The 16,632-nt window shown below is 42.1% G+C and overlaps 1 protein-coding gene across 5 annotated transcripts in view; it reads right to left on the bottom strand.

Moving 5' to 3' along the window:
- Nucleotides 1–16,632, bottom strand: part of MLIP (muscular LMNA interacting protein) — a 47,987-nt gene that overhangs the window by 18,677 nt on the left and 12,678 nt on the right. For 3 of the 5 annotated variants that reach the window (XM_033143162.1, XM_033143159.1, XM_033143160.1), the window contains exons 2-4: nt 11,929–12,072; nt 9,702–10,052; nt 3,460–5,046 (exon numbers count right to left, since the gene is read on the bottom strand). In XM_033143162.1, coding sequence (XP_032999053.1) covers nt 3,460–5,046; nt 9,702–10,052; nt 11,929–12,072 — 2,082 coding nt within the window. The remainder of the gene's footprint in view (nt 1–3,459; nt 5,047–9,701; nt 10,053–11,928; nt 12,073–16,632) is intronic. The other 2 variants (XM_033143163.1, XM_033143161.1) reach the window with 2 other exon arrangements.

The raw sequence follows: 16,632 nt of genomic DNA, 5'->3' as shown, positions 1-16,632 counted from the left end.
GATAGAGACAGGTGACCACTTTCACAGAGCAATAGCGATAACTCTTTGCTTTGCAAAGAGAGCCAACACTGGTAGTTTGATAGCAATACAAATATAATGGAGCTGAGACACACAACCACTGAAGTGGAGGTGGAGGTCGGAGAGGCCAGTTTGTGACTTTCTCCATTCTGACTCACAGTTGCCTTCCTTAGCTATGTTTGCTAGACAATGAAGGTGGTGAAGTCCCTTGGACCAGATGGCAAGGGCCTTTTCATCTAATCAATTTCACTCCCAAGGAAAAGGTAAACACACTAGCAACGCTTTTCCAGACAACCTGTATATTGAGCACTCATCATGACTGGTTTGCAGGGAGCTTAGATAACTATTTAATGAGCATCCATTCCGATTTGTTTGTGGGGAGTCCGTATGACTTTGTGTCACAACAAGAGTTACCTTCTACATTCCAGTGCATCTCCCCATCATTTTCCTTGGTGCAAAACTCTGATCTCTTAAGGAAACAGGTTTGCTGCGTAAGGGGTCCAAATCAGCATTATTTGGTGAACCCGAATTTGCCAGTATGTGACTGAATCCCACCCCAAAATAGTGACAGTCTGGAAGTGCCCTGAAACAAAACTAAAAAGCATTGCTTTTTGAGGAAGTCCACCTTGCTGTAAGTTCCTGTGCTTTTCTTAGCATGTGACACACATGGTCCAAACAAAACAAAATAAAAAATAAAAAAATTCCTTCCAGTAGCACCTTAGAGACCAACTAAGTTTGTTCTTGGTATGAGCTTTCGTGTGCATGCACACTTCTTCAGATACACATGTACACGAAAGCTCATACCAAGAACAAACTTAGTTGGTCTCTAAGGTGCTACTGGAAGGATTTTTTTTTAATTTTTTGTTTTGTTTTGACTATGGCAGACCAACAGGGCTACCTACCTGTAATGGTCCAAACAGTCGGTGTTACAATGCACAAGAAAGCACTTTTCCTTCCAAATCACTGCTTTGGAAGTTCTTTCTGACACACCAGGAAGGATTAAAAGTTTCATTTTCTTAATCCCTCATAGTCCATTCCTTCCCCCCTGATTCTCCTTCCCCAGTATCTTTTCCCTAGCATCATGGGATGCATAGTTATCAGAGTCAGATTAGAGAAACTCTTAAGGGACAAACTGGATTCAACAGCTCATGAATTTGCACTGTATAAGTTGTTAGTGACTCATAACAATAAAGCTGGCATCAAATTGTGCTTGTTTTCCCCCTTATTATTTTTCTTTCTACCGTATGAATAAATGTTTTATTTGATGAGGATTTCCCCTGTGTTCCTCCCAATAAGTTGTTCCCCTGAAACCGTGACTCTCATTAGAAGTTCTGAAGGCACAATGGAGAGCAGTTCCATACTCTCAAAATACCAGTCCTATGAGAGATGCTGTTTATTCATGAAACCTAAGTCCATGTGTTAAGACATGCTAATTCCTCACAAAAAATATGAATGATACCTGTCTATTTTGCCTCATATATCAGGTTCTACAAATGCAAAAATTTACTCCCTCTCTTAAAAAAAAGAAAATCTGGGAATCTGGGAATTACAGTTAAACCATGCATGGGGCAACTGCCCTCACCTGCCCACTACCCCACTGTGCATGTTCATGCACTAAAGTGATTTCTGGAATGCACATAAGATGTGTGAGAGAATTGTGGGTGGCACATATATTTATTTTGCAGGTTGCCACAAGTGTGTGTCTGTGTGTGCATGCACATGAATGTGGCAGAAAGATTTCTGTCCCGTATGTCTGCAAAATCTATTCAAGCATTTTGTGCAAGCTGCATACAATCACATGCTTTTCGATCCCTTGCACAGTGAGATGACTGCATTAATAGCAGGTCATGAATTATTAGCAGCCTTTAAGGAGGCATGTTCTGCTTTTGTGTGGGGAAACACTTCCTCACAAAATGAACCATGCTTGAAATTTATATGGACAATGGTTTATAAATATTTGTATCCAGTAATACAACTGCTGCATTTTTAATTGAATTGAATTAAAGCTATTTCTATGGAACCAGCCACAAAGTTAGTTCCTGCCAACAATAATTATAATATCCATCAACAGCATGTGCAAATCAGCCTATTGTTGATGCAAGTTTGAATCGCGCTGTGATAGATTGGACTGAAAAGTGGGATTGAAGACAATGCCCTACTTGCTTCAGAAAACAGGGTGCATCACACCAAAAACATTCAATTCCAAAATTAATTAATCCAGAGCAGCTCATGGTTATTTCCACTTACTGATGAGCACAGATTAGAACTGTCATTCTATCATGCAGAAAGGGGGGAAAGTTCTCTTTTTAACAAGCTGCAATGTGTGGGTTTAATAGTGCCAAAAGATTTCGTGCGTGTCAAATGGTCACCGGCTCACCTGAAGGGATTTTGAAACAAAGCCTTAAAAGTAGTTGCTGAGCAATCTGTCACACCCTGCTAATGACATGTGGTGTCAAAACTACAAATACAGTTATCCTATGATGCAGAAATTCATGGGTACTCGGATGCATATACCATTCCTTCATCAGTTTCGCACAAAGTTTCGAGAGAACCTTTAGGAGCCCCTCACAATATCTTTTTTGTTTTAAACACCTTGAACAAATTTGACACCAGCAGTTAGCTTGGCCCCCTCACTGCTCCTATATGCAAAGTTTTTCTATACTTTGGGCTCAAGGTGCTTGGAAAACATTGCTGGATGAGGATTATCTCAATTATCAAAGATATACAGTAATTCATATTGCTCAGAATTTTGCTCTTTTTCTTTCTTTGGGCACCATTTTCCCGCAGTGGGGAAGAAAGGGAAGACCAGCAGGGAAGCAAGTAGGGATGGAGGAGAAGTTCGACTCAGTGCACATTTAAAGCCAAATCTATCAAATTTCCATTTCTTCCAAGCCACATGCAAACCGAAACACAGGTACGCCACGCACAGGTATGTCACACTTCTACAATTTTTGCATTGCTGTTCTCCATCCAGTGTTTACAAAAACACATCTATTAGTGGAAAGTAGGCATAAAACTGGAGGTATTATTATTATTATTATTATTATTATTATTTTATTTGTACCTCGCCCATCTGGCTGGGTCCCCCCAGCCACTCTGGGCGGCTTCCAACAAATATTAAATACATAAAAATGTCACAGATTTAAAAACTTCCCTAAACATTAGTATTAGTATTAGTAAAATAACATGCAAAGAAGCATTAGAATAAATTGCTTGCAAAAATGTGTCAAACTACATGTGATTATTAGAAGAAATTAGCACTAAAATGCTGGTGATTTCCATTATTTATTATTATTATTATTATTATTATTATTATTATTATTATTATTATTATTATTATGCTAATTGTTGCATATTGTGTATAACAGGAAAATGAGACACCCAAACAACCAAACTGGATGGACATCCCTGAAAGCAGGCAAGCAAGCAAATATTGAATACCTGGGGCTTCTTATTCTCAGAGGCAGAAGGCAGAGAGAAAGACAGCGGTGAAGTCACCTCCCTGGATCCTGACAACAATGAACAAGGTGAGTGCACCGTGGCAGGAGATCTGTGCTGTGGTACTGTTGGGGTCCTGAGTCTTGAAGATGGAGGGCAAGCTCGGAAGTTTGAATGAACAGAGTTGGACTCTCTCTGTGGGGAAGGGGCTTTAATGTGATAGCCTGGAGGAGTGGGTGAAGCCGAATCTGTACGAGAAGCTTGCCAATGAGGTGAAAGAGCTGGCGGATAGGCAGCTGGGTCCTTAACAATGGCTTGCGGTAAACATCCGTTTGACCGGCAGCTAGAATGCGTTAAGGTTGGAGAGAGAGAGCACTTTTCTGCAGTGGGGGAAATGGCGTCCCTTTGGCTAACAGCAGGAGGAGACAGTGGATAGGACTTAGCGGTAAAAGTGGGGGAATAGGTATGCACCTTCTTAGACTTTTCAGGCCCTTGGGCTTTGTGGGCAGGAGAGTGGGCCCCTTTCCTAGGGGCGTGGGGAGGCAAGGAGAAAGTGGGAGGTTTCGACTGTAACAGAGGAGACACAACTGTTTTTCTATAGGAAGAAATGGTGGGCGACAAAGGGCACAATTTGTCAGGGGAAAGTGCCCTGGTGTCAAGGTGCCTTTTAGGAGATGGGGACCTAGTTCTAAGAGCAGGGCTGGACTTTGAAAATGAGGCCATGCGATTGGGCATGGTAGAAAACACCGAAAGACGAAATTCCTCTTGGCTTGGAGAGGCGGACCTAATTGAATACTCTGAGGCAGCTTTCTTAGGGGTCGGAGGGGTCATTTTAAACTTTTGGTCTATTGCCAGCATTGAAGATCCCAAGGAATTGGGAGAAAACGTAGCAGGGCAAGAGGCAGGAGAAAAGGGTCTTTTCGGAGCGGAGCCTGACTTCAAAATAGCAGTCAGAAGAGAGAGCCTGGTTGGTAGTGGCGACTTAGTCCCAGATTTCAGAAGGTTCCCACTAGAAGACATTTGGCTGCCAGGGTTGTTCACACTGTAGATGGTGGAGGAGGAACCATGAAGAGGAGAAGACAGAGGCTTTGGACTAGGGGATAATAAGTGTGTCGTGATATAGATGGGAACCACAGACAAGGGGGCAAACCTCTTGGGTGGGAGAGGAGAAGCGGCTGGAGGGGATGAGCTCTGAAGCGTGTCTGCTGAACTGTGAGCCTGTGAGGAAGAAGGGCACGAGTCTTTGCTTGATAAAGGGGATGAGGTGGGCTCATATTTCTGGGGAGGATTCCTAGCCTGGAGACCACTGGGAAACTGAGCCCCATCTGAAAGGCTTTGACTTGGGAAAGAAGGTCTTTGCAATATGGGAGAAGGGAGACTGTAAGAAGCAGTAGACTGTAAATAGGTAGATGTCTGGCGTACGGAGGACCCATTTGCAGACTGCCATTGGCTGTGGGATTCTTGAAGAGAAGAGGCTTGGTGGACAGCGGAAGATGGATCCTGTTCTACCATCAGGTTAGTTGGAGAAAGCAAATGAGCAACAAGTGGCTTATAAGAAGGATGATCAGAGGTAGACAGAGGAGAAGTTAACTGGAGAAGGGAAAAGGAAAAGAAATGTTAATACAGAGCAGCAACCGTGATGTTCTTCAAATTATGCATCCTATTTCCATTCACTACGTCTGCCATGTGCTTTAACAGCATAACACCTCCTTTAATTATCAGTGATTATAACTGTGTGCTGCATTGCTAAGTGATTGCTATTTAATATTAAATAATCCATGCACATAATTTGTTGGCACTTTGCTTTATTTACATAAAAGAAAGATATCAGTGTTCTAGATTCAATACTAATTTGTTTCCCACTTTCCCACAAATAATAATAATAACAATATTTGCAACTGTGGGCTGTAAACAGAAGATGTAAAAAGCTTCAGGTTTTTAAAATGCAAACCCAGAAAGGATTATATTAGCAGACACCTTGGTGTTATGTGGAATTGCAAAGCGACCTAATGGCTGCAAATGGGCTCACAGTTATACATACACATCTCCCCAAGAAGTTGATGTGAAGACATAAGCTTTGCTGTGTCCTGACTTGAGGACACCAAGCACATTCTTTAGCACCATCTGGCTGATGTTTTCGCACTTTTCCCATGAAAACAAGTACTGCTTAAGGGATTCTCTAACAGCATACAAATCAGAATATATATCACATGCATATATAACATGTTTTACTATGTTTTATATAGGGACGCGGGTGGCGCTGTGGGTTTGCTGATCAGGAGGTCGGCGGTTCAAATCCCTGCGATGGGATGAGCTCCCATTGTTTGGTCCCAGCTCCTGCCCACCTAGCAGTTCAAAAGCACATCAAAGTGCAAGTAGATAAATAGGTACCGCATCTGCGGAAAGGTAAACGGCGTTTCCGTGCGCTACTCTGATTCGCCAGAAGCGGCTTGGTCATGCTGGCCACATGACCCGGAAGCTGTACGCCGGCTCCCTCGGCCAATAAAGCAAGATGAGCACCGCAACCCCTGAGTCGTCCACGACTGGACCTAATGGTCAGGGGTCCCTTTACCTTTACGGCAACTCTATTGGAAGCTGCCCAGAGTGGCTGGGGAAACCAGATGGGCAGGGTATAAATTTAAAAAAAACTGTTTGTTTGTTTGTTTGTTTGTTTGTTTGTTTGTTTGTTTATTATTAATCATGACTAACCCACTGGCATGGGATGCAAACTAGTACCTATTACAGTATATACATATGGAATTCCATATATACCGAGTTTCCAGTTTCTTCCATAAAGATAATTTCTCTAAAGGAGTAAGGTTCTTCTTGGTTGGCTGAGCACTAATAATATAAGCAGCATTTTATATCTTTAAGAATGACTCCAGGTAAAGTGCAGCTGAATAATACTAAAAAGAGGGGGTGCGCAGCTTGGGGGTATGCCTGGATCCATTTGTGTTGCTTGCGGCTCCAGTGGCCTCAGTGGTGCAGAGTGCCTTCCATCAGCTTTGGTTGGTGGCCCAGCTGCATCCCTATCGGGACAGGGACAGCCTACCTATTGTCATCTATGCTCTGCTATAGGCTAGATTACTGTGTTAAATGTGGGGTTGCATCTGAAGATAGTTTGGTGCAGAATTCAGTGGGCAGGTTGCTCACTGTTGAAAGACGATTTGAGCATATTACCCCTATCCTGGCCCGACTGCACTGGCTGCCAATTAATTTCTGGGCCCAATTCAAAGTGCTGTTTTTGAAATAGAAAGTCTTAAACAGCTCAGGACCATAACACCTTAAGGACCACCTCTTCCCATATCAACCAACCTTGGACCCTGCGATCATCACCGGAGGCCCTTCTTTGTGTGCCTCCTCCACGAGTGGCCTGTGGTGGTCCCCACTTGTGGAATGCTCTCCCCAGGGAGTCTCACCTTGTGCCTTCATTGCATATCTTTAGGCACCTGGCAAAAACATTTATCTTCTACCAGGCCTTTAATTAATTGAACAACCTATGGCCTTTAACTGGGGCTAAACTATGTTATACATTTTTGTGTTTTTATGTTGTAAACTGCCCTGTGATCTTTGGATGAAGGGTGGTATACAAATTTAATAATAATAATAATAATAATAATAATAATAATAATAATAATAATGTTTTATAATATGAGTAAGAGACAGGTGCACCTGGGAGTGACACAGGGGATTTGCCATCATGATCTCTTGCCCTTTTTAAAAAAGGTTGCTGTTACCATTCTCTTGGTTTCCAAAATCCCAATTGTTTTAGAGCTAATTGGTGAGAAGCTTCTTCACTCCCTTCCCTACAGTCTTTGACATAGTAAAACTGATCTTTCGAGCACCGCAATGTGCTTTGGTCTCATCACACACTGAACTGTTCTGAAAACCGTTAGGAACAAGTAGCAGGGGGCAAAATCCAAGATGTAGAAGTGGAGTCGAGAAAGCATAAGTGAATTCAGAAAAGTGTCCAGAATGCAATTCAAGCCAGTAGGGGGTTTGATCTATCACACTGTATTCATCGCAGTTGTGGTTGTTGTTGTTCAGTTGTTCAGTCGTGTCAGACTCTTCGTGACCCAATGGACCAGAGCACAGCAGGCACGCCTATCCTTCACTGCCTCTCGCAGTTTGGCCAAACTCATCGCAGTACTAATTCATCATCAAATTCATCGCAGTACTAATTATTAATTTCTGGGGGCCTTATGCAGTCGACATCAAGCAACTAAGTGTCAAAAATATAGTTCCATTTGAGAGTAGTAGCTTGTCTGAAGTAAGCATGGGCAGAATGTCAATCAGTCAAGCTTTACTGGTACATCTCTGGGTGATTTTCAGTAGATCAGCAAGAGTTTTTTTTTACATTAGGAACAACCACAAAGCTCTTCTGCTCCTAAATTATGTTGTTGAAAAATGAATTTTTAAGGGGCAACCAGGAATGGTGTGTGTGTGAGAGGGGAGGGAGAGAGAGAGAGATTGTACACTTGGTTCTGGTGCTGATCACAAATCCTGGCTTGAACATGTGTCCAGAAGCACCCTGTCCTTTAATTCTTACTATATGTCTGCTCAGCTGAGCCCCAGTTTTGCTCCCAGCTCTCAATGATGAACCTCAGGTTTCCAGCAAAAACAACAACAACAAAGTAGACACAAGATGTAAGAACAAACCCTGGTCTATAGGAAGCAATCCTTACACATATATCTCAAAGCAGATAAGGTACAAGTCTACTAACTACATTTGAAACATTCCCCACCCCCTCAGAATCCTTATTTTGCAAGTTATAGTGCCACAAGTTAGGCAGCCCCCCAAAATGGATTTGAGACAGATCTGCAGCCAATCTCAGCTCTGAAACTAGTGTGTATGGTTAATACTGTCCCCGTGAATGCTTGCCACATTTGTCCTTTACCATTTCATGTGTACAGTTAAAAATAAACGTAGGTGTACAGCCATCTAAAAAACATAACATGTGAAGAAGCCTGCAGATTTGGTATTGGATCCAGCTTCTTCCACTAGAGGAAGGGAGCCGCTGGATCCAGCCTATGATTATTAGCAAAAGTTAGTTTCGTTCATTGCATTCCCAGACTGCTTGGTCCAGTGAATAGTTATGGCTGCTTCAGATTAATACAGTGGTACCTTGGGTTAAGAACTTAATTCGTTCCGAAGGTCCGTTCTTAACCTGAAACTGTTCTTAACCTGAGGTACCACTTTAGCTAATGGGGTCTCCCGCTGCTGCACGATTTCTGTTTTCATCCTGAAGCAAAGTTCTTAACCCAAGGTACTATTTCTGGGTTAGCAGAGTCTGTAACCTGAAGTGTCTGTAACCTGAAGCGTCTGTAACCCGAGGTACCACTGTACTGTGAGACTATAAGCAGTCACAGTTGTTCAATGATATGTAGGATGCTTTGCACTTCACTCAAGGCCTACACAGAAAGCCTGCAAATCTCATATTCAAATAAGCCATGTGAATTTTTTGTTTGCATGCACTGGGAAGCAATTTACACATGATGATCCACATGCAAGAGAGTTGCAATGTCCTACATCAAAATGAATTATGAAGCTGCCTTATATTGGTCCATCAAGCATAGTCTGGAGTGTTTCAGATAGGAATCTTTACCAGAGTTTCCTAGAAATGGCAGAGACTGAGCCTGGGATCTTTGGGATATAAAGCCTGTGCTGTGCTCCTAGTAAAATCCCTTCCCTTCCTTTATTTCCTTAATGGCTCCTACCCCAAAATATATATAGAGAGAGAATGGATTTTTGTCATGGGTAAAGTAGTCCTAAGTAGAATGCTGACTCAGGTTAAGTGTTGTTTCAGCCATCATTAGGTGAAGCAGTATAGTAACAGTCTACACCAGCCTTCTCCAAAGTGGTGATTTCCAGATATTATGGACTATAAATCCCACCATCTCTGGCCACTGAACAGGCTGGCAGGGGCTGATGGGAGTCTGAAACACCTGAAGGATGCCAGCTTGGGGAAGGCTGGACCACTCCCATTTGTCATAACAGCAAAGTGCCATTGAAGGTACAAAAAAAAATGTTGCAGTGCCATGTGCTTTTTCCACCACCACACCATTAGACAAGCAGCTTCTCTCAGCCATGGAAGGCAATAAAATACACGAGGGACTAATTCATAACTGAGCAGGTTAACGAATAAACAGCAAGGCTAACCAAGAATAGTACAAATAGACAGGTTTCCATAGAGATGGCAATATTTCCTATCCCATGCATGCTCACAATTAGGAAAACAAGATACCTGAGACTGTTTCTGTTGGCTGACAGAACTGTAAGAGATCTCAGTGTGCAGTGGTAACTGTGGGGCTGTCGGATGTCCTCTGGATTCGCCACTCGGAGATAAACAGGATGCATCCAGACCCTTAGACCTTCCATGTCCATATCCGTTGCCTAGTGGAGTGTTTTTGTCCTCATCCGAGTCCGTAATGAAGACAAATTCAGCTTTGAAAATGTCATCCCCTTCCATTTCCCCTCTGCTTGCCTTGTGATCTTTGGCTTGGAAAAGTTTGTGGCGACTGTTTGTGCAACAGGCAGAGCCGCCGTTTCCCTCGTTTCCACTTCCTACGGCCTGACCTCCAGGAACTGCTCCGGCCTATTGTAAAATAACAAAAACAAACCACACTTGGGTCAATTGTTTTACTTTCAATAGCTCGTTTTCCTTACCAGCCAAAGAATTAAGAATTTGTACTACAAGCTAATGTTACAGTGCATTGGAAAACATGTCCAATGTCTCAGGCACCAGAAAAGATGGGGAACGGCACAGACAAATGAAGTAGGGCTTGTATTGTTGACATAATGAGCTTTCCGCTGTTGGCGACTTCCCTCAACACACTGTCTTTCCAATAAATGTGGCCTGATACAAGGGAAGACACTTGCCGCTCTCAAGCAGCACCAAAACAGGGGGTGGGGAGACTCCAGAAGAAATCGTTCACATTTTATTAGGAGCAATAAAGGAACTGGGGTGGAGGCAGGTGCAGTCGAGCAGAATGGACTACGAGACCCCTTTAAAGCAGACACAACGGAGACTGGGTTCTGGCTGTGGGCTGCACGAAACCAAAAGACTGGCTCCCACGCTCCTCAGAGGGGAAAATCTGGGGCAAAGCCCCATATACACATTGAAGCTACAAAAGGACTTCAAAACCAGGACATTCACAGAGCAGACAAAACAAAAGGATTTGCAGTCAGGGAACTTGACTGTACTTGTTAAGGGTGGGCATTTTAGTACAAAGCATCATTGTTCTGTGACAGGGACCCATTCAGTGGTCCTGCAGATTTTGGCCATTAACCCCTCAAATGCCAGAAACAGCTTTGGTGTGGCTCCTGAATTAGAGACTGGAGGCTGTGTGCAACAAGGCGCCATATATTTTAAACAACAAATACAAGGTCTTGGCTTGTTTCACAAGGTAGGACTCCACAAGGGAATAGCTCTTATGTACTGTACACTTAACCCTAGTACACATTGTGCTCGTTCAGGAATACCTCCTAGGAACTTCTTGTGTAAACACATTGGCTTGGGGAAACAGAGTCGGCACTCCTTAAGGTTACCTCCTTTGGGGATTTAAAGAGCACAACCGAAGGCATGATTGGAAAGACATTCTGCTTAATCCAGCAGAGCATACTTAACAGAACATTGCTCTAGGATTGGGATTAGTATGGATATCATTTTAGGGGTCCCCTCCAAGCCTGTGGTTTTATATCTGTAAAACAGGGTTCTGTAGAAAATGAGGGTGCCCAAATGGTGAAACCTGTCTCTGTTGAGTTAGTGGCTCTAGCCAAGTCTGTTAAGCGTCTCTTTGCAAGACTAAAGAGAGTACAGGTGACTGGTTGCCAAAGAATTTACAAGATGAATATGCTTCTCAAAGGTGGGCTGAAATGGGCAGGCCTTCCCTATCCCTCCTGGCTGGTTGTGATGTCATCAAGGTGTGATGAAGAACAAAGGACAGCTATAATGCAGCCAAAACTAAAAAATTTTTTGAAGAAGGTTGAAACATTAATGCAATGCTGAAATAAAGATCACTTCCAGGAAACCCACAAGTTGAGCATTTTGTCATAATTTGTTTGCACAAAGTTTGTGGGGTTAGATGACTTCCATGATTTATTGAGCATTCATCTGATTTGATTATGGAGATGCTGTTTGACATTAAATCAATCACAGTTATCCTACACTTTCCAGTACATTTCCCCCACCTGCTTGCTTTTCACAAAATGCCCAGGGTTTTTTGGGGGGGGGGTCAGAAAGTGGGCCTGTTGCACTACAGCACAAAATAAACTTTAATTATGAAACCAGGTTTGCTGGCATGTGATTGAATCCAACCTCAAAATAACAACAGTAGATATTGCTTCTAAACAGTAAAGATTACAAGCAAAGAGAGCCTATGCAGATGGCAGCCAACCTATTTCAAGACAGCTTGAAAGACTGTGACTACACAAACATAAATCAGCATGAAAATATAAAAGGGGGGGCCTACCTTGTGCCCAGTAATTTCTTGAGAGTTTATATCCACGGTTCCGTTTGCAAGAAATGTTGTGGTATCAGCAATGTAGAACTGAGTTGGAAGCCTTCCAAACGAAGGAACAAAAGTGAACCTCAGAAATTCAGATTCAGAAGGAACCTACAATATATATATATATATGCATGTGAAGAGGATATTTAACAAAGAACATATAGTAACGCTGCATTACCATGTCTGAACCACCTTGCAGTCATTTCACTGGACCTAACTTCAGGTGAATATTTTCTCTGACGAACTGGAGTGAGGATCATCTCTTCTGACTACTTTACTGTTCATATTTTCTCATCTGTATCAGCTTTCCCTAGTCAACCCAGGCTGAATTTGCCCTTGCTGACTCGGGCCTTATCCACACTTTTCCTCTGCTCTTTCCAGGCATGGTCCACAATTTAGAAGTCCATGTTCAAGCCCTCCCCTTTTGAAAACCTGCTCTTTAAAGCTCAATCGGAGCAAATGACAACCCTTGGAAAACCTGATTTGATGTTTGCTCTAATTCAGCTTAAAAGAGTGGGGCAAAGCTCATGGCAAAAGCAAAACAATACAGGACAAAGGCTTGGACATGGAGTGTTAGTGCAGACCTCTGCCTGGAAAGAGTGGGGAAAAGGTAACTGTGGATAAGCCCTCAGTGTTTTAAAAAGTTAGATTCAGGGTTTCAAAAAGCCAGCCTTGCAAACAAGCCCACAAAAATTAAGAGGGATTCCATTCCACTGTCGAACAGCTCTTCCCATCAGAATGCTTTTCCTGATGTTTATTTGGAATCTCTTTCTTGTAACTTGAATCCATAGATTCAAGTCCTACTCTCTGGAGCAGGAGAAAACAAGTTTGTTCCATCTTCCATGTGACAGCCCTTGAGATATTTAAAGATAGATGTCATATCTCCTCTCAGCCTCCTCTTTTCCAAATTAAGCATACCCAGATCCCTCAACCATTCCTCATAAGGCTTGGTTTCCATGCCCTAGATCATCTTGGTTGCCCTCCTTTGCGCATGTTCTAGCTTGTCAATATCCTTCTTATACTCTTGTTGTAGGAACACCTTGCCTGGGAAACTATGTTTTCCTCAGGCTCCTGCCATGTTACTGTGAGATAGTAAAGCAATTGTTTGTTTTTGTTGTTGTTTGTCTGTCTTTTAGAAGCATGGGTAGAAAAGCAAGTAAATGGAGATGGAACAGTTCAAGCAATCCACAATACTTTCTTTTTCTCCCCCTCCCCAACCACTTTTCCTGCAGCCCACACCCCAGGATTTTACTAGTCAATCTAAAGTTTCAGTTGTGGGGGTGATGCCATAATCAGATCCCATAATCCCATAATCCAGTGGGAATACTCCGTTTTATAAGCACACTAAACAGATAGAAAGGATCCGCTCCATGCTTTTGCAATTAGCAGCACCATTTTACAAGAGAGACATATGACTCATTTTAAAGTATCTCATCAGTTTAACCACCGGCATATTGGAAAATGTTAAGCCAAGCTCTCCCCAGCAAATAAAGCCTTCGGTTAGCTGCTTTCATTACCTTGTAAAAAGAATGCAGTTTTACAGTTGAGGCTACATAGCCAGAGCCAATGCAACATTCCTAGGCTGTTTAGCAGAAGAATACTCTATGGCCCAAAACTGATTATTATTTTTTTAAAATACTCAACATGATCGAGCAACTTTTCATGAAAAGAACTGCTGGTTATAGAACACCCACAGACTTTCAAGATGTGTTATACCAAAACTGAGTCCTTCTAAGCACTAATTATGTGGAGAGAGTTGTCCCACAGATATTATATAATTCTTGTGTTTGCTTGAATGTGTACAGAAAGCAATAAAAATGCTTGGCCTCTGTAGCAACTGGTAAAAAAAAATATGGGGCAGGACATGTGTGGCAACAGACTATCACAAATTTGTAAATACAGGGGAACTCAATAGCAGTCTTGTGGTAAATTAGAGAACACCACATTTCTTGAGATATAGGCCGTGAACATACTTGCTTACTCTGCATCCAAGTGTGGTTTGGGAAGTGGTGTACACGAGTTTTAGCCACAATCTATATCTATCCTGTTGTTTTTTTATGAAATACTGCACTTTGATGTATCCACCCCCCAAAAAAAAAAACAATAACTAGTTTTGATCTTTACTGTGGTTTTATAATTTGTTGGAAGCCACCCAGAGTGGTCAGGGCAACTCAGTCAGATGGGCAGCATATAAATAAAAATTTATTATTGTGTGGAACAGGCAGAGTCCCCCCAATCCCAGGCAACCCCCGAAACCCCCGAGCGGAATAATGACTCAAGACAACATGCTATGGGATTAAAATTGGCCACAACTTTATTAAGTTTCAGAACCCACCTCTTTTGACTGCATAAAACCAGCACAATATTTAAAGCCTCATCTTAAGCCTATCTACCTGGAAGCGAGCCACTGTGAGTTCAAAAAGGGCTTGCTTCCTCTGGCTATGTTATGGGGATTTCTATCTTAAACATGAAACATTTATACCAGGAGTTTCCGAGCGCTGCTCTGGTTCACCAGAAGCGGCTTAGTCATGCTGGCCACATGACCTGGAAGCTGTACACCGGCTCCCTCGGCCAGTAATGTGAGATGAGCACCGCAACCCCAGAGCCAGACACGACTGGACCTAATGGTCAAGGGTCCCTTTACCTTTACCTACCAATACAATGATTTAAAAATTTAACATCCTAGCAGAACAGCATTATACCTACAGCAGTGTTCAAGCCCTAGAATGTTTTTAAAACATACAATAGGCCATTACATCTAAAAAGACTTCATACCTGTTCTCTCTAAAGGAAATTAAAGGAAGCGCTGTCTCTCACATTTCTTGCCTCAGTCTGTTCTCCATGTTGTATGGGTTGCCATGTAGAAAAAAACCAGACAAAATAACACAGTAGATGTATGCCTGTGTCTTAGGGAATAAATATATTTCTAGCCAGAGATTCCATTAATGGGATATTCCAGGAGTAGGCAGCTTGTGTGGGCATAGGAAGAATTTGGGACACAAAGGCTCAGCTTGTTCAGCTACATCCAGTTGCTAAAATGTGACATTGTTAAAGGCAAAATGGCTGCTTTCCTAATGTCATGGGCCAGAGGTGTCAGCAAAAGATTTTCACTGGGCAAGATATTTATATGAAACTGTTAAGATAATTAAAACTTTTATTTTCCCAGTATTTAATATGCTGGATTCATTATATAAAATACAATGAATCCACTTATTCCTGGAGGTTTGATATGGCTTTGGTTATGGTGTCCCTCCTGATGTTGTTGAATTCCTATCATCCCAGACCACAGGCCATGATAGCAGGGAGTGATTGGAGTTGGAGACAATAATATCTAGAGAGCCACAGTAGTAAGTTTTGGTGTCAAATGAAAGCTGTGGCCTGCTTTGATCCCAGTAATTTGTAGACCTCTCATTTAACATTTGCAATAAGGAGCTGATGATTATCTTTGCATGATAGTGCAAAAATGCTTTTCTTTTTTAAGTATCACCACTTAAATTGTATCCCATTGAATGATGCTAACCTCTCTTTCTTGGTTTAAATATTCAGGAATTGACATATTTCAGCCCATAGAAGGGCTTTCACAGAGTTATCCATTAAAAATTTCAAGTAAATTGAATGAAACATACTTAAACAGCACTTGAATGTTCTGTATTGTGAAAGTTTTAAAATCTATCCTTTTATTTTCTTTCATTTCTTTGAAGTATTAAAGTTATACCTGCTCACTGCTTGCAAGTAGCAGCTCTACAATGAGACAGAATATTGCGTTACCTAAAGAAGCTGGACGCTTTGCCTAAGTGACTATTTGAAACATCAAAAAGTCATTTATCATGCTGAACTACTAAGAATGCATTTTACCTATAATGGAAAATATTTCAGAATAGCAAAATGACAGAATAGAATAGATGTTAGAACTTTCACAATGCAGAAATTGAACAGAAATTCATTTATTTGTTTGTTCAACCATAAAGTTTTATGGATAATTTTGTAAAAGCACTTAAGCATTCTATGAGATGAGGTAGATAGATTTCTGAACATTTAACTGGGGAAAATAAGTTATTGTCATTCAATGGGATATAATTTAAGAGGCGACAGTTTAAAAGAAAATGATGGATGCATTGATTTTCAAAGAAGATCAGAAGCACTTTATTGCAAATGGTAAAATCCTATACTGATGCTCGAACAGTAGGGTTGCCGTATCTTGAAGAGCAAAAAAGATTACAGCCTGAGGCACTGCCGGCCCAAGCCAGGGAAAAGGGCACACGGGGCCACTGAACCCACGCTCGGGTTGGCAGCGGCTGTGCCATGCAGAGCAGCCCACGCCACCCACACCTGAGCCACCAAGCCCAAGCCCCCCCCAAAAAAATCCAAAATAAATGAATAAAAAACCCCAAAATCCTGACATTCCCTTTAAAATTTAAAAGCCCCCCATGGTTATATCCCCCCCAAGGACATGCTTGGGATATCCCAGACGTATGGCAACCCTATAAAACAGGCCACAATGTTTAACTCTTAAACTTACTCCTAAGACAGAGATGGTGGCCCTGTGGCCTTTCCTATGTGTTGGGACTCCAGCATCCATCAATCCCAGCCATTGTGGCCTGTGGTCTGGGGCTGATGGGAGTTGTAGTTCAGCAACACCAGGAGGCACATCATAACCAAAGCCACATT

The sequence above is a fragment of the Lacerta agilis genome, chromosome 3 (assembly GCF_009819535.1).
Source record: "Lacerta agilis isolate rLacAgi1 chromosome 3, rLacAgi1.pri, whole genome shotgun sequence".
Classification (NCBI taxonomy): domain Eukaryota; kingdom Metazoa; phylum Chordata; class Lepidosauria; order Squamata; family Lacertidae; genus Lacerta; species Lacerta agilis.
This window is presented reverse-complemented; position numbering and strand designations above follow the sequence as displayed.